Source organism: Mesoplodon densirostris, chromosome 1 (genome assembly GCF_025265405.1).
Source record: "Mesoplodon densirostris isolate mMesDen1 chromosome 1, mMesDen1 primary haplotype, whole genome shotgun sequence".
Lineage (NCBI taxonomy): Eukaryota > Metazoa > Chordata > Mammalia > Artiodactyla > Ziphiidae > Mesoplodon > Mesoplodon densirostris.
Genome location: NC_082661.1, coordinates 182,683,342 through 182,702,692, shown reverse-complemented (window position 1 = coordinate 182,702,692; position 19,351 = coordinate 182,683,342). Strand labels below are relative to the sequence as shown.

At 33.6% G+C, this 19,351-nt stretch overlaps 1 protein-coding gene across 1 annotated transcript in view; it reads right to left on the bottom strand.

The window, feature by feature from the left end:
* CTNNA3 (catenin alpha 3) overlaps window positions 1–19,351 on the bottom strand; it is a 1,652,440-nt gene that overhangs the window by 122,361 nt on the left and 1,510,728 nt on the right. The window contains exon 14 of the mRNA XM_060092416.1: window positions 10,722–10,903. Within this exon, the coding sequence (XP_059948399.1) occupies window positions 10,722–10,903 (182 nt within the window). The remainder of the gene's footprint in view (window positions 1–10,721; window positions 10,904–19,351) is intronic.

Here is a 19,351-nt window from a genome sequence, read left to right as displayed (position 1 = left end):
TTCAGTTTTTTAACTGCATTAATAGTAACATTACAGTTGGTACACACTTAGAAATCACCATTTTTTGACAAAGATAAAGATGGTGTTTTGTATTTTTTACTTGAGAAAGAGTTATCATTTTTATCTTTTTCCCATAAATTTTCAGCAACTTTTAAAAATGCATCTTAAGTGACCATAAAAGATACAATTATCTAGAAAGCTTTACCTAGAACTTGTCTCCTGTTCAAATGAGGGAAAAGAATTAGATGTTCTCAAGTGTTATGTAAACCATGAAATGTAGAAACTAAGTTTAGCCAAGATACTGCTTGGACAGAATTTACCTGAGGTGAGAAAAGGAAAGGGGGGAGCATTATTCATGAAGAACACATTAAATATCCTAACTTCCAAATATCATGAAGAGAAAACTTTCACAACCCTAGTAAATCCTAGTGGGTTTTTTTTTTCCTTCTTCTTCTAAAAATCTAAACCTATTAGGATGGAGAGGACAAAATGTGAGAAGAGGCAACAGCAAGAAATATTAGGAAACTAGGAAGCAGATAGCAAGTGGGAAATACTACAGTCAATCCAAGGAAGTCAGAGTCTAAATCAGCAGTGGGAAAACTAAGCATCAGACTGATTTACACAGAAAGATACGTATGACTGAAATTTGGGGCAAAAGCAGAGACCAAAAGTAGCAGTTTGATTCCATCCCCTGTTCTACACCATTGAATATCTGCCTCTCTCTCATTCCAGGAAAAGTCTGGAGATTATTCCCTGAAGAGAATAAAACAGAGTCTTTGTATTAGAGGTTTTTAGACTTATTTAAAGGGTATAGTACCTTTTACTGACAACAGGGGTATTAAGTGAACATCCGAATTCTTAATACTAAATGTAGAGACTACCAGCGACTCCATGCTCCACATCTCTGCTCCCAGAATGCTTACATTTCAGGGAGGAATTTGGAAGATGCTTCCCTGGGAAACTAATCAGTGCAAGGGGGAAAGGCTTGCTTTCCTCTAGCAAGCCTTAAGTCCTTCAGTCTGATTCTGGAAAGTCCCAGAGGCTGAAGAAAAGGAATGCTGAATTATTAGAAGATGTCACAGGTTCAGTGTAATAATGTAACACAGCTTATGTGACTGTGTGGATGGTCCTTCACCAAGGAGAAATCATGTTTAAAACACTAAAGCCTTACTTTTCTGCCCTGGAATGAGTGTATCACGATGGTAGTGACAGAAATACACCAAGAACCAGAGTAAAACCTGCTCCACCACTCCCCTTTAGGCTGGAAGAAGCACTAAATGGTTGGTGAGCCAAGGGGCTTGTATCAAGGCTCAGAAATGGTTACATCAAGTTTTACAGAAGTAATTTTTCTAGCCCCTGGTACAATACTTTCTAGGAATTTATGAAGATTCTATTAGCCACATATATACACTACCAAATGTAAAACAGATAGCTAGTGGGAAGCAGCCACATACCACAAGGAGATCAGCTAGGTGCTTTGTGACCGCCTAGACGGGTCGGATAGGGCGGGTGGGAGGGAGGGTATATGGGGATGTATGTATATGTATAGCTGATTCACTTTGTTATACAGCAGAAACTAACACACCATTGTAAAGCAATTATACTCCAATAAATATGTTAAAAAAAAAAGATCCTACTAGCCTCTATCAGAATTGTCAGAGCCTGTCTAATTATTTGGGTCTCTCAGTTGCAGCTAGACCCCATGGGTTGAGTCTCTGCTGCCATTGCCATCCAAAAGTGCCTGTCCTTCCTACCAAATGTCATACTTAGATTTATTTTTTTCTATCATGCCACCATCCTGAGGACAATTCTTGAATAGTTCCCTATTTTCTACTTCATTTAAAAAAACAAACAAAAAAACCTGTCCATTTTCTAATGCCTTTTATAAGCTATCACTTTCTTCATTTCCATCTTAACTTCTTCCTGTATTTATATAGTTTTCTGAGAGCCCCCAAATGGATCTAACTCGTTCCTACTTCCCGGCCTCCATCCTGGGGGCTTTATCACTTATAGCATCTCACTCTGCATTTCAATCCCCATATCTCACTCAGAGTCAAATACAAACTTCACTTGTTCAGTTTTCATTCTCTGCTTACTCTGGTCTCCATTGCTAATCCCTCTCTTCCGAAATCCCAATGTATTTACAGCTAGAAGCATACAATTATTCTTATTTTTAATGTGTCATTTTTGTTTCTCCTTGAAGAAAGGACTGGTTCTTGTTCTGTGTTTAGCACGAATGTGAAGATTTATAATACAATGAGTAGGTGCCCAGATTCTGAAATTGAACCAGCTCCAATTCAGAGTCATTTGTGTGTCCTGGAGCAATTTACCTGACCTCTATGAAGCTCAGTTTAACAGTAAATGAGAGAATATAATAATCAAACTGTCCTGAAAATAAAAATGAGAAAACATATATATTCATCATAGTGCAGTACAGAGTAAGCATTCAGAGTTTACTATTATGCCTCTTATTAATAATAAAATAGTAGTTAAAGAAAATGAGAAAACAGAGCATTCAGTGGCACTTTAGAGAATATAATTTATTATTTTTTCTTATTTAAAAATCTATATGTGGGACAGAGACTGTATGCCTACCAACTGATTGACTACTTGTGGCTAAATACTATGCTCGCAGCTCCCATTGCAAACAAACTAAGACACCTCCAATGAGATAAATGTGACGTGGGTAGAATTGAGGAATAATCTATAAATAAAACTGCTAAACTTAAACCTCAGTAAAACATTGTAGTGCCTGAGAAAAACTCTTAAAAAATTGGAAGTGAAAATAAGAACAAGGTTTCCTCCATTTTAAAACAATTGGATATTTATCACAGTTTATATGAACTGAAATTAAACTGAATGTGGATGCAGTTCGAGTGTAAAAGATTGTCAGAATCTGAAATTCAATTTTGCTCCCCCACCTTTACTACAATTTGAACACACAGTATTCCTGTTCTGCGGCTGCCTTTGGCAGCAACACCTACAGGTTGTGAGAATGTTGGACTGATTAGCTTTTGCAAAACATGACACGTCTTATTTTCCAATGAGTTATCACTCTGTGGAGTTGTGAATCTTCTTCTAACACACTAGTTACAGATTACGACACTCTCAAAGTCACTGAGCATCCTTTCCAACTTGATTCAAAGTATGTCAACAGTAAAACATTAATTCCTTTGGGAGGGAAACAGATATAGAGCAGGGAAAACTAAAGTCTATATCCTTCTCACCTGTTGGTGACGTATCCTTACCTTTCCACCTTTTGTTCTACTCTCCAACCTTATTTCCCTTCTGGCCCAGTCTGGGTCCAGTCAGTTATTTCAATATATTCTTTCTAGTAGTTTCAATTCTCTCATCCCCCTGAATTCTACTGAAAATTCCTTAACATCCTAGGACTTCAGGTAAGTCTAATTCAGTAGTTCTCTCAGAACAGGTGAAGAGAATCTATTCACTCTGCTAATAAATGTATTAGGTTTTGAACTGGTGACTAACTCTAAGTAAATGACTGAATGAATAATCTTTCAGGTTAACTACCTTTTATATCCCCATATCTGTTTCTGTTTTGCTACCCAAGCTCTCACTCCACTTTTGTCTTTTCAAGGCTTCACATATTCCACAGTTGACATCACTTAGCAAGTACAATCTATTAGGCATATACTTCCTCAAATTCCCTCCGTGTATTCATACATTTCCTTCCTCTTTTAGAAAGAGATGTTTCCTCCTCTTTCCCATGGTTCCTAGAAAAAACATTCCTATATGCCTCTGTTAAATGATATTTTTTGTTGTTGCTGTTTGTACTTATAGTAGTATTGTACTTACACTTTTTTTTTTCTTTTTTTTTTGCGGTACGCGGGCCTGTCACTGTTGGGGCCTCTCCTGTTGCAGAACACAGGATCAGCGGCCATGTCTCACGGGCCCAGCCACTCCGCGGCATGTGCGATCTTCCCGGACCGGGGCATGAACCCATGTCCCCTGCAACGGCAGGCGGACTCTCAACCACTGTGCCACCAGGGAAGCCCTGTACTTACACTTTTTAAAACTACTAAGCTTGCTACATTTACACATTAGAAATACTGATATACCTAGCATGTTTTATAAAATGATTGAATTTTTATATTCACGCCACATTTTCTTCTCTATATTGTTCTCATTTTCTAACTTCTAGCCCTCCACATTAATTTAATCTATTAATATGAAAATTTTATTTTAGAGATCCCTTGGAAATATTAAAAGGCACTATATGCATTCTTTATGTAGCAAAGTATAGTATTAATACTTCTACATTTTCCCTGAATATAAAAATACACCATTTAACTCTGATTTCATTTACATGTTCCCTGTGTAATGTTGCTACTTCCGACAGTCTTTCTGCGTTGTCGTCATTGTTCTGGCAAAGCTTATTTGAATAGACCAGCATGGTTTCTGATTTCTTTGCTCACCATTGCTTCTTGCATCTTAATTCTTCTCTAAAGGTAGCCTTTTCTGGTTATGTAATTTTAAATTCATCAGTTTAATAGGTCATAGACTTGAAGTCACTATTTCTTAAAGACCTTTATTTGACCTAGACTCCAAGGAAAATAATTTTGATGTTCCCTCAGGCTGTTGCATAGAAATGTTTCTAGTTTCCTTTTTAGAGGCACAGCTCTAGGCTTTTCCAAGGACCCCATCTCTAGCTCCCCTGACTATGTGTCTCCTCTTAATGCCATGTGGGCATTAAAATTAAAATCTTTGTGTTCAACGTTTAGAAACTATATATGGGTTAAGGAATAAACACAACGAGTTGGTGTCAAGAGCTTAAATTTATGTTACTCTACTGTTTTTTGTTTGTTTGGGTATTTGCTTATTCCTGGCTCCTTCTGAGGTCAAGTTGTTTTTCTTTCTTTTTAATTAATTAATTCATTGAAATTGTTAAATGTCTTAATTCATTCAACACATTATTGTATACTATACATATATATGCATATGAATATGCTATAGTATGTGCAACTACATATATGTGTATATATATATATATATATATATATATATGTATTCTATTAAGGCTGTTATAAGTCTGGGTATAAAAAAAATAAGTCAGGGCTTCCCTGGTGGCGCAGTGGTTGAGAGTCCGCCTGCCGATGCAGGGGACACGGGTTCGTGCCCCGATCCCGGAAGATCCCACATGCCGCGGAGCGGCTGGGCCCGCGAGCCATGGCCGCGGAGCCTGTGTGTCCGGAGCCTGTGCTCCGCAACGGGAGAGGCCACAGCAGTGAGAGGCCCGCGTACAGAAAAAAAAATAATAAAAAATAAGTCAAATTTCATATTTTCACACCACTTACACTCCATTAGGGATATGGAGGAAGAGTATATGTAAACAAATGAACTAGGTAATACAAGAAGTGCTAACTGTAAAGTAGAAAGTAACAGGATGTTGTAACATAGAGAGACAGGCTGGGGGGAAATCTTTATGCCATTTGGCCAGGAAAGGCTTCTATGACGGACATTCTAGCTAAGATTAGAAGATACATCATATAAACTCATGCAAGTTAATCCTTATATCTGTTTTTGTTTATTTGTTTCTTTCCCTATTTCTCAGTGTTTATGCTCTACACTTTTGTCTCATTTTTGGCTATAGTTATTGAATGAAGTTGAATAACTTTTACAGTTTCATTCTATCCCTCCCCATTTCCCCTGTCCCTTCAACCTAGAATACATTCAAGTTATTCAGAAATCTCTAAATCTTGTCTTGATCATTTGCCTCCTTTAAGTTACTACTTTGAGTATCTTTGTTTTATCATCTGCTCTTTTCTCATCTACTTTGTAATGAATTAATAAGGCTTTTTAATCTCTCACCTAAAATTTAGTGAACCTACTCAAACAAAAGTAAACATAAATTGAGAATTGCCAAAACTATACTATCTTTTCAATCTTTACACTAATTAGGATCTCTTCAAGTAAAACACTTAATTGATAACTCACTGACATTTCCTTAACTCTGGCCCAAGAATCGTTCTTTGCATATTACACAATTTCTTATTGAGTGCTCTGTCTTTGTGGGATTCTATCTCCTCTGTCCACTTCTTAACAGCTTTTTTTTTCTCATGGCTTTGTCCTTGATTGTTTTTCCTTCTAACTCTGGATTCTGCCTATATATATACTCTTTATACAATATGGTGAGAAAGATTAAGAGAACTCTCATTGACACATTTATCAAACTGATGTTAAAACATAGTTCTTAGTTCAGGTTTCTTTCCATGATGTGTTGTTTCCCATATAAATGTATGGGTACTTTAAGTCTAAACTCTAATTCAACTTTCTACTGGAAATATGTTTCCTTCATGTGTGTTTCCTATCTAGGTTAATTATATCAGTGTCATAAACATTTTATTTATTAATCTTCACTTTCAGAATAAACCAATAGAATAAGCATGGGTGATTTAGTTATTTAGAAGAATGTAAATGTTACATTAACTATCAATATAAAAGAGGTATACTAGAAAGAAGTTGGGTTACAAATGAGATGTAGAAGAGGAAGCAGTAACAGGCAAAAGAGAGCGTAAGAGTGGGTATTTCTTCAACATACAGAGTGAGAAGTTGAGATATAACTAATATACATACACTGAGAAATACTTTATGGATAACATAATATTATCAAGGTCTATAAATATAAATAATAAAATATATAAATTCATGAAACCAAGGAAAAGATAGAAGAAGAGATGAACAGTCATATAAATGACCTACATTCTTATTTGCAGGAAAAGTCAATAAACCATATCTCAGAAAGTGTATTGTTTACAGATATAGAGATAATCACATGGAATGAAATCATAAGGTTAAAAGTACCTGCCTCCCCTTTGTGGAGGTAAGGATGTTTCTCATAAATTTTTATTATTCAATTGGTTTCACTTTGCTATTTCTCTCTCCATATATATATATATATATATATATATATATATATATATATATATATATAATATATATATATATACACATTATATACATTATATATATATATATATAATATGTAGAATATAGTATGCTATATATAATATATTGGTATTTTTTTTACATATGAGGAAAACGTACGTGTGTGTGTGTGTGTGTTTAGTGTTATCTAGGTCAAATTTCCTAGGAATATGGTAACGCCTTTCTACATGTAAATTTAAGTTTAGTATTATGTATGGAAAACTTTCTTGGTCTATACTTTTAAATATTAGTTGTTTTATTATTTCTTTTTTTTCAAAGTGTCTAACATATGTCTATCAGATCTCCTTTGCCTCTTCTCCATTTCAGGCTATTTTTCTCAGCCTTTTCTTATTTTTTTTTTAAATCTTTATCTCACAGTCATTCTCTTGGTTATTCCCCTGCTTGTCCTCCCCTTATGGAATTTTTATCTGAATCTATTTTCCTTTGGACACTTTATAATTTTTTTATTTTTTAGATATTTTTGTCCTTTAATTTTTTTCCCTAAGTTTTATTAACTCATTGCATTCCACATTTCATTTTTTCATGTTTTTTAAAAATTTATCTTCTTAGTTTTTGATCTTCTGAAACCAGGTTTTAAAAACATGTATCTTCAACTCTTTATTTTTTGAAATTCACTGTAGTTTGGAGTGTTGTGTTATAGTTTTATTGTTGTTTTGTATTTGTTTTCTAGATGGAAGGTTTTCATCAGCTGAATTGTTTTGATTCTCACTTTTCTCAGCTTTATTGAGGCATAATTGACAAAACTGTAATATATTTATAGTGTACAATGTGATGATTTGATATGTGTATACTATGTGAAATGATTACCACAATCAAGTTAATTAACACATCCGTCACATTACATAATTACCTTTTTTGCATGAGAACTCTTAAGATCTACTCTCAGCAAATTTCAAGTATTAATAGCTGTGGTCAACATGCTATATATTAGATACTCAGAACTTACTCATCTTATAACTGAAAGTTTGTAATCTTTGATCAGCATTTCTCTACTTCTCCTGCCCTCCAGCCCCCACCATTCTATTGTCTCTTTGCCTTTTTTTTTTTTTTTTTAAGATTCCACATATAAGTGATACCATCCAGTATTGGTCTTTCTCTATTTAGCTTATTTCACTTAGCATAAGTCTCCCCATGGTCATCCATGTGTCACAAATGAGTAGGTTTCCTTTATTATTTAAATTTATCATATACACAAATTTACTTTTTATATATGACATTTTCTCTATTCATTCATTGATGGACACTAAGACTGTTTCCATATCTTGACTATTGTGAGTAACGCTGCAGTGAATGTGGGAATACCAATAACTCCTAAAGATAATTATTTCATTTCCTTTGCATATGTACCCAGAAACACATTCATTTTCTATATCTCATTACGTAGCTTTGCATGTCATCAGTCTGAATCTTTTTGATTTTAGACAGGGCTCCTGGACCAAGAACACTCTCTTTAATCATTACTGTGAAGTATACTTTCTTTAATGGATAACATTTTTGGTGGTGGTGGGGAAGGGGAGGGGTTGACATATATTGTGATTCTCTTTCATTTATCTAGGTTCCTTCTTATTTCCTATGTCCTTTTTGATCACTGACATACCTTCAGTGTCACTTGTCCTGTATTTTCCTTTTTTTTCCCAAAAGTGACATTTCCCAAATCCAGACCCATTCAATTTTAAGCTCAATCTCTATAGTTAATGTTGTAAAATGACAAGTCCCAGACCTGTGGTTCAGTATTTTAGCACTTAGCATCAGATGTTTTCATTTTAGTCCAATTTTCCTTTGTGCTTTATTTATTGCCTTTTCACATTCCTCCCATTTCTACTAGGTGTTTTAATTTTCTCAATGCCTGCTTTCCAGATCCATAGGTTTATGTTGATGACAGAGTACCAGCAGTAGCTCTGTTGGAATTTGGTGTTTATTTCTCTACTTAAAGGTAGTACTTTGAAACTCACACTATTTTCTGTATCTTAATAATGTTGAAAGCTGACATCACTTAAGGTTTTATTTGTGCTTCTTTTTAGTCTTAACTTTTGGGAAAGTTTGCATGAAATGATTTAAGTTTAGTCAACTTCCACTCTCCTAGGACTAACTTGAAGCAAAATTATAAATTATTTAAAATACCTATGTATTTATCATAGAAAATTAACCAATTATAGAAAAGTAAAAGTAAAAGTAATTAACTTACCCACCACTAAACTACCAAAACATAGTCAGTATTTAATATCACAGTAGTATAGCTTGTTTCTTATACACAGGCACATTCATGTCTATGTTTTATATATATATAAAATATACGTGTGGAGTAGAGGGGGAGAAGTTTCTCAGAATCTTTGTAGAGACTGAGCAATAGGTTAAAACTGAATTCTGTGTATGAAAGGAAATTGTAAGACATTTAGAAGTCATGGTAGGGGTTTAGAAAAAATGGCAAGAACCAAGAGGGGCAAACATAAACTGATATCTAACAGGTATTCTTTATGAAATTGTATATATAATATATAGATATAGATAGATATAGATATTAAAAGTTTATGAAAGTTTTTAGTTTATATATACTGCCAAATTACCACAAGGCTTATATCAATATATGCTTTCATTACCATACCTTCTCTGTAAAGGGCTATTTTAAAAGTTTTGGCCAGTTTTACAGAATTAAAAGGTACGTTATTTTAAATATTTTAGGTTAAAATATTTTCACATACTTATGGCTCATATCTTTTATGGGGAGAAATTGGTGAGCTATCTGCTCATATTTTTTGCCCATTCTTCTACTAGGACATTTAAAAAAATTTTAATGTCTGTAAGTATTCTTCATATACAAATGACATCAAATTTTTGTTATTTTTTGTTACAGATGTTTACCCAATTATCCATTTATATTTAAGTGTTGTTTAGGACATTCTATTGATATTTAGAATTTTTAATGCCATTCAATTTAATGATCCTTTTTTATGAGTTCTTTGTCTATATTGCTTAGAAAGCATTTCTCAATCTTAATTTTAATGAAATATTCGTGTATATTTTTTCCATTTATTATTATTTTAAAATTACATTTATTTCATTACTGCATCTAAAAGTTATTTTTGTGCTTAATATATAGGGATATAAATAAATAGTTTTGTGATTATACTACGTCTGCTTCAGAGTATTCTTCTATTCTGTGACTTTTATAATTACATCAAGACTAAATTATTTTAATTGTAGTTTTGTACATTTTAGTAAATGGTAAGGCAGTTACATTTTAGTAACTGGTATTGCTCTTTGGCTAGCTCTGTAAAATAATATTTTGAAGCTATAAGAAACATGTTTATTACTTCTAGAATATACAGACAATGTATGATTCCTTTGTATATATCATTAAGTCACTGTAATTTCAAATATATCTAGTTGATATCTCAGTATGTAGCTATGAAAATCAATCATTCGGAGAGCTCCAATAGGGATCATAACTTGATTTACCACTTTCTTTGTAATAAAAAAAGAAAAAAAAGCTAATACGATACACAGAGAAGGTTCCTGATAGTGAGGACATAAATTGGTTTCTAAAATTATTCCTCAGCAGTTTATGAGAAACTCTGCCACATTTACTTACCGAAACCTCTAGAAGGACCTATGTACAACTTTCTAATTCTTTATTATTTGCTTTTCCCATACCACTTAATTTTTAGCACCTGACACTCAGAGAAACTTAAGGTTTCACTAATGTGACAAGTGTTTCTAACATTATAAATATTACACATCATTTCCCACATAATTACCTTGTGAAGTCTGTCATCTCCATCATGATCATACACATCTTCTTGGCGAGAACAATGATATCATTGCTCGTATCGTCCCATATCTCAATCTCAGCATCCAACTTACTCTTTACTTTCTTGAAATCAGCAACTTGCTCAGCTATCTTTTCCTTTTCTGCCTCAGGCAATTGAGTCATCTTAGCCTAAAACAGGTGATAATTAGATTTATAATCATTCCACTATGCCAAAATACATTTTAGGAAAAAAGCGATCATTATAGGATGTTCATAAAACTTGTTCATTTAAGAATAGAGACATATCATTGTTTTTTTAAAGTCATATAATAAAACTTTCCAGGTTTAATTTTTCATATAAAAATCTATTGAATATAATTGTTTGCTCTAGAACTAAAGTGTTAAATTTAACACAAAAGTATAATTTAATATCTGACATATTTAAATCTACTCCTTAATATAAGTGTATGACTTCTCACATTTCTAACGTATTAAAATTTTAACTTAATTCAAACTTAATGTAATTCCTCACATATGTTAGAAAAGCATATACCTTCATTAATTTTATTAATAGTATGCTTCAAAAGGTAGAAGTATAACAAAATATATCTTGAAATGAGACTGTTTATGTATGTATATACATTGATAGATCCTTATGTAAATGATGAATACACATTGGTAAACAGTACAGTATACATTTATAAACCATATGTATATAGACAAGCACATATATAAAATCCTAAGGATTAATGTGTATATGGTGCATATAAACATATTCAAGTGTGTATGTGTATTACAAACTATGTGGGGAAGAATAAAAATGTTATGGGCAGGGTTTATTAAGTCAGCCCTCCCTAATTAGCATCCCGAGTTTTGACGTGCTATTTTTTTATACACAGTAAACTTAATGCACTGGCATAGTACTATTCTTTGTATAGGTCATATTTTGAACAGTATGCAAACTTGCTTCTTGCACTTGCAATTTAAAATGTGGGATGGTAGAAAACTATCTATACCCCTAAACTACCATATTCACAACCATAGCACCTGGGGCCTATGACTTTTTGTCAAATAAAAAAGAACTTTGAAATAAAAGTGATTCGATAATAATAATCAAGGCCATAAAATTTCATGAGATTGTCTATTCAATCACCTTGTAAAAAAGAAGTCTGTACATAATCCAATAGTAGACAAAGTAAATAGGTTTGAGAAGGAACATTTAAAAAGGATAAATCATATAAGTGGAATTTACTTATTTGATTATTCACAGGGAACACATGATACCTACAATGCCTATATATTAATATTTCTAGATGCTGATTTCTAGTTCACCTATAAATGGGGAAATTGGAAGAAATCACCTCACAAAGCTTTACAAAAATGTGGTTACTAGGTTCAGAATACTAAAAACACATTTTATTGAGGCAATAGTGTACGATAGCAATAAAATTAAATATATGAAATGAAGGAATTATAAGAATGGTCAATGGAAAATCCGACCAAAATATAAAAATCCAAGAAGCAATATCAAATATCTGTCATTTATTATCTATCATAAGCCTAATTCGGGGTCTAAAATAACTTGACATTTGTAAAATCTCAGGATTAGTTATCCATGCTTCAGTTCTAACCTATTAAAGAAACTAAACGATGAAGCTTTCTGATTTGAAGTTTTCTTTAAGCTCCTTACCATAAGGCTTGATACATATTGAGTTCACAATAAATGATAGTTAATCCCTACTGAATAAAAAATAAAAATATATTCACATATCTAGCCCTTAAAATTTGCTTTCTTTTCATTATATATTTTATTTTATTTTAAGAACTAAATTAAGCTATGAGACTAAGTTTTTAATTGATGAGTGTACAGACGACTCTTCCTCAGGAGCTGAAAATAGTTTGTAGTTTCTTTTCTCAGGAAATGTGGCCTATGTGACACATTAAAGGAAGAGCAGCTTTTACTGCTGCTGGTATGTGGCAAAGCATGTAAATAAAGACACAACTCCCTTATGTCTGAAATCAATAGTATACAAGCCATTAAGAAAGTTGTAAGCTACTAATGCACTAAACTAGCTCAAAAATAGAAATGAATTTTCTCCTTCTTAACTACTGGTCATTATCATTCTCTCCATTTTCATAAAAATGTATTTAAACTTCCAAATGATAATAGCTATAGACCAATTTATTTGGAGTCTCTTTTTACAGCCTTTATCTCAGAGATAATAAATGCATGACTCTGGATCTAAGAAATAATTTTGACGTGTATACTGGCACACAGTGGAAAATTTTTGACTATCCTCATGCTAAAGTTCAAACCATTTAAGAGGTGATCTGGTTAAGTGTATTCCAAGTTCTGTTCCTTGGAATGCCATTGATTCACAATATGACCTTGAGGAAGTCAGTTAACTCTCCTGTCTACATTTCCCCAGACACAAAATGACAATAATTGCAACTGCTATCCACCTACCATGCAGGGAACAGAGTCGATTATTGGATAGCATTGACTGACCCTGTCCTGGACAAGAATCTCATGGGTTGCATTCAGTTTCCTTAATAACATCTCAACTCACATGGTGAATTACAATTGGCAGATATTTACTTTTGACAAGATAAGGGCCAAAAGTTGGGCAATAGTTTACAAAACTAAAAGTTCTGGAGAATTCTGACTCTTTTTTTACAAGAGGAACAACAGGGACAAAAAAGCACTAAATTACTGACTGACACCTTTACTGAAGATTTTTAGTGCTTCTGTGAATGATTTATTATATGCCATCAATCAATTGCAATCACTATGAAAATATCAAAATAGAACTTCAGAGAATATTTGATACTTAGGAATTCTGGGTGAATGTTCCTTGTTGGATTATTTTTTGCTGGATAAGCAAAGAAAGTGAGGTACAAAGCTCAAGACAAATCAAGTAAGTGGAATCTCTGATATTTATTGCCAGCTGGCTAAGTGGCTCTGCGGCTGCTCACATATATAGAATACAACTCTGATATAAACAGCTAATAAAGCCTTTTGGAATCCCTGCCATCCAAATGAAATTACATTGTATGTTAACTGATTCGAAAATCTGTTCCAAAAGACAATGAAAATAACATTTATATATGGCAAACACTCTTCTAGGTGCCTTAACATATATTTAAAATTTAATCTTCATAAGAGCCCTCTGAGGTAAGAACACTATTATGCTAAGATTATGAAGCTGAGCCTCTAAAAGGTTAAGTGATTTACTCAAGACTGTAGTGTTAGTAAATGGTAGAACCAGGATGAAAACCCAGAAACTCTGACTCGAGTTTTTGTTCTATCATCATGCCTGCAAACAAGAAGAATACTGCCCACCATAGGCCAAAATATCTACATTCTCCTCGCTGATATTTCTCTATCACCTTCTACTTTTGAACGCAATTGTTCTCCAAAATATAGCCACATATCTTTTATAATATGTTTCCTTATTTGCAAACTAGAAAAAAATGATATTTACATCATGGGTTATTTTAGATATCAAAAGAATGAATGTGTATGAATATACTTCTTAAAATTCTTAAGTGCTATTAAATGCTGTTACTCATACTAAGAGATTCAGTTCTTCACTCTATACAGTTAGTGATCCTCAGAATTCTATTTCTCAGGTTATTCTCCTCTCTTCAACAAAAGTTGTGTGTTCCCATTAGCCTATTAGGCATTTTCAAGTATACATATATCATTTATAATTTTAGCTCTAAAACAGAGGTAAACAGAATTTTTCTGAAAGGGCAAGATAGTACATAGTATACATTTTGCAGGCCGTACATTCCAATCTATTGCATTACTTAACTCCACTGCTGCTGTAATGTGAGAGTAGTCATAGAACCTGTGCTAACAAATGAGCATGGCTGTGTTCCCACACAACTTTATATGGACACTGAAATTTCAATTGCCTATAATTTTCACACATCACAAATACTATTCTGATTACATCTATTCTAAATTTTTTCAACCATTTAAAAATGTAAAAAAAAAAAAAACCAAAACAACAACAACAAAAAGCCCATAAAAAACCCAAAACAAAACAAAACAAAAACATTCCCAGCTCATGGGCTGTACAAAAACAGTCAATGGGCCAGATTTGACCAGCTGGCTATAGTTTGCCAATGCTTGCTAAATCCTTTATCTTTATGTTCATTTCTGTCAGTAGTACTACCTGCCATCCAGTCTTGAAATCTCATTAAAAAAAAAAAAAACTCCCCTTTTATCTATCCTGTTCTGATAGGCACAACATTTGTCAATTTTATCACTAACACTTTTATCACATCCATCTCTTTCTTTGTCTTCCTATTACCATTATACAAGTTTGGGTCTTAATTTTCTCTTTCATTTTCAATCCTTTTGTCTGGCCACCATTTGATTCAATCTTTCTGACTGATAGAATTGTGCAATTCTTCAGCTAAAAAACACCTTTCATGTCTCCTTATTGAATACAGACTATAAATTCCTCAAATATCACCACTAAATTGAATTAAAGTAGAAAATTCAGGGCCTCCCTGGTGGCGCAGTGGTTGAGAGTCCGCCTGCCGATGCAGGGGATACGGGTTCGTGCCCCGGTCTGGGAGGATCCCATATGCCGCGGAGCGGCTGGGCCCATGAGCCATGGCCGCTGGACCTGCGCGTCCGGAGCCTGTGCTCCGCAACGGGAGAGGCCACAACAGTGAGAGGCCCGCATACCGAAAAAAAAAAAAAAAAGTAGAAAATTCATATAGAAAAATGTCCAAATCTTAAATGTACAGTTGAACAACTTTCACAAACTGAGGGAATCCATGTACCTAGCACCCAATTAAGGAAACAACAGCATCACCCCCAAAAGCCTCCTTGTGTCCTATTCTAGTCACTATTTCCCAAGAGCAATCAAATAACTACCTGTATATCTAAAACTATAGATTTTCCTGTTTCTGAACCTTATAAAAATGGAATAATAATATATGTACCCTTGTACCTGGTTTTTTATGTCTAACATTTATATATTTGAAATACATCTATATCGTTGCATGGAGTTATAGTCTGTTTCTTCTCATTGCTCTATACAGAGTATTCCACTGTGTAAACATATATCTTCATGTATCTGTTTTCCTATTAATGGCCTTTTGGGAAGCATAATATTTTTGGCTATTATGAATAGTAAATATTCATATATTTTTCTTTTGGTGCACATATGGGTGCATTCTTCTTCAGTCTACATCTAGGACTGAAATTACCATGACAGAGGCATCACCATGACCTTTGTCCCTACCAGCTTTTCTTTTTATTTATTTATTTATTGGCTGCATTGGGTCTTCGTTGTTGTGCATGGGCTTTCTCTAGTTGCGGTGAGTGGGGGCTACTCTTCATTGCAGTGCACGGGCTTCTCATTGCGATGCCTTCTCTTTGTTGCAGAGCACCGGCTCTAGGCATGTGGACTCAGTAAGTGTGGCTCACGGGCTCTAGAGCACAGGCTCAGTAGTTGTAGTGCACTGGATTAGTTGCTCCGAGGAATGTGGGATCTTCCGGGACCAGGGCTCAAACCCATATCCCCTGCATGGGAGGCAGATTCTTAACCACTCTGTCACCAGGGAAGTCTCCCTACCAGCTTTTCGATGTCATTCCATCTTCTGCTGTACCCTCAAGCTAAACCAAGCTATTTGCTGTTGCATTTAAATACCTTAAGATATTGTACATTAATTATTTTGTTCATCTTCTTTCCTTTCCCCATCTCTGTTGGTCCAAACTTAATCATATTTCCAAGCCCAATTCATACAGTATATCCTCCTTTCTTCTCCAGAAAAAAAGGAGATATATTATATAATTATATATTATATTATATAATATACAATTATTCTTTTAAAGGTTTCAGAACATGTTATCAGTTTTTCCCTCAGGATGTTTATACTGTTCTCTATTGTAGCCTAATTATTTGTAAATGTGACTATCTTATCTCACTATAGGAAAGGTCTTTGAAAGCAGAATCATCTTTCAGAGTAATAGTGGTGAATCTGTCTGTCTATCTTATTTGCTTTTTTGTGAGTTTTTTGGTCTTCTGCCCCAGACTATAAGATTCCTGAATGTAGGAATATACATGATAAATGTTTGTTTGCAGTTGTTAATAGAAACTGTCAAGACATAAAGAAGAATAGGCTTGTGGGATCAAAATTTTATAGCACTGATCTTGCATTTTGTCACTTACATTTACACATTTTCTAAGCTTCTACCTGTACAAGGTAGAAATTAATTTCTCTTATTTTTCCTGTCTACTTTCTTTTTAAATTTTTTTAAATTTAATTTTTATTTTATATTGGAGTATAGTTGATTTACAATGTTGTGTTAGTTTCAGGTGTACAGCTAAGTGATTTAGTTATACATATATATAAATCCATTCTTTTTCAGATTCTTTTCCCATGTAGGTTATTACAGAATATTGAGTAGAGTTCCTTGTACCATACAGTAGGTCCTTGTTGTTATCAATTTTATATATAGTAGTGGGTATATGTTAATCCCCAAATCCTAATTTCCTGTCCAGGATTTTGTTATTCCTCTGAGACTATATTAATAGCACAACTGATCTCATTTTTTATCTACTTTTTAATTTCATTATGCTCATCACTACTACTTAAAATGTTGATATACCTACATTAGTTCTTTACTTAAACACTTTAAATGATTTTTATTAACACTTAAAAAAGATAAAAAGGAAATAAAAAAGTGATAATAGAAAAAAATGCAAAAATTTGTTGTCATACAGACCTCCATTCAAACTCCAGCTCTGCCAAGTACTAGCTTTTTAGATAGTAATGTAACCACCCTAGACCCAAGTTTCAGCACATATTAAATAATGACAATCTTATTAGGGGTTTTCTGACAATTAGAGTTATGTCTGTAAATAGTGATATCTAGAATACATTAGGGACTTAGTAAACGGTGCTTACGATTAATGTATATAAATATGATAGCCTGGCCTCCAAGACTTTCTACAACATTATGGGAAAGGACAGTTAAAAATATTCACTTAGCTACCTCATAGAGTTTAGGTAGAGATCAAGTAGTATATTTTGAGTGAATACATTCCATAAGCAATAAACTATATGGTAATAGAAGCTCACTATAATTACCTTATTTTCAGAAGCTCTAGAATCCAAATTGCTTATTTTACAGATAAGGAAACTGAGTTCCAGGGAAGAGAAATGTCTTGAAAAATATTACCCGGCTGGTTAATGGCAGATTTGGTACATAAATCCACCTGTTACCATTATTAATAGTTTTCTCTTCCCAGAAAAATGTTCTGCTTTACTTAGCTATAACTTTTTTTTTGCTATAACTTTTACATGAAAATTGAATTCTTAAGTAAATCATATGACTTTGTTACATTCCCTATCCATAAACCTGGATGGAACACAGAAATAGTATTTTATTAATAAGTAAGCCACAATTACTAGTTTTTATAAATATTAGGGAATTCCTAATCAATTAGTATTACTCATGTGGGTGGATAGCTAGAACTCAACATTCAAAATGAAATGTTTTATAAACTTTTAAAATATAGGTCTGGTGTATGCATATTGGTTAAATATTACTAAAAGGGGAATTCTTTTTCTTACCTCAGAGTACACCTAATTTAATAATAGCATTTATAATTTTTTAAATAAGCCCAGAGGCATTTGGGAATGGACATGTTTTTAATATATAAAAAACATAAGGGCTTCCCTGGTGGCGCAGTGGTTGAGAGCCCGCCTGGCGATGCAGGGGACACGGGTTTGTGCCCCGGTCCGGGAAGATCCCACATGCCGCGGAGCAGCTGGGCCCATGAGCCATGGCCGCTGAGCCTGCGCATCCAGAGCCTGTGCTCCGCAACAGGAGAGGCCACAACAGTGAGAGGCCCACGTACCGCAAAAAAAAAAAAAAAACATAAGCAGTAGAACATTTCACTGGAGTTTAGAAAATCTAAAGTGCTGCTGGCAGAAATTCAACTTAATTAAAATTGGGAGAACAAATTTATAAAAAATGGTTTTTGAACTGATTTTTTAAGCATACTAAATTGCGATTTCAAACATATTCATGAGAATTCATTAGAGAAAGTTTTCCATAATATTTTAAAATGATATTTAGGGATTAAAATTGGACTCTGCTTTAAGGAATAATTTACATTTCTACATTTTTATATGGAGTCCTTTAAATCAAATTTATAAATATATTAGCTTTAAAAAGCTTTCAGCTTCCCCATCTGTCAAAAATAGCACTCTTAAAACCTTGTGGGTTACACTCACAGATTCCTATCAGCTATAAAACTATCTCATTTTATTATAAAACCTTATAGGCTTCAGGGGCTGGGTTGAAACACAGTATTAAATCATTAGGCTTGATTGATTGCCTATTTTCTTTTTTTTTCTCATACTAAATAAACCTGCAATGCTTTTTTTTTAATTTTTAAAATTTTATTTATTTTTTATACAGCAGGTTCTTATTAGTTATCCATTTTATACATATTAGTGTATACATGTCAATCCCAATCTCCCAATTCAACACATACACACACACATATTAGTGTATACATGTCAATCCCAATCTCCCAATTCAACACACACACACATCCTGCCCCCCCACCACCACTTTCCCTCCTTGGTGTCCATACG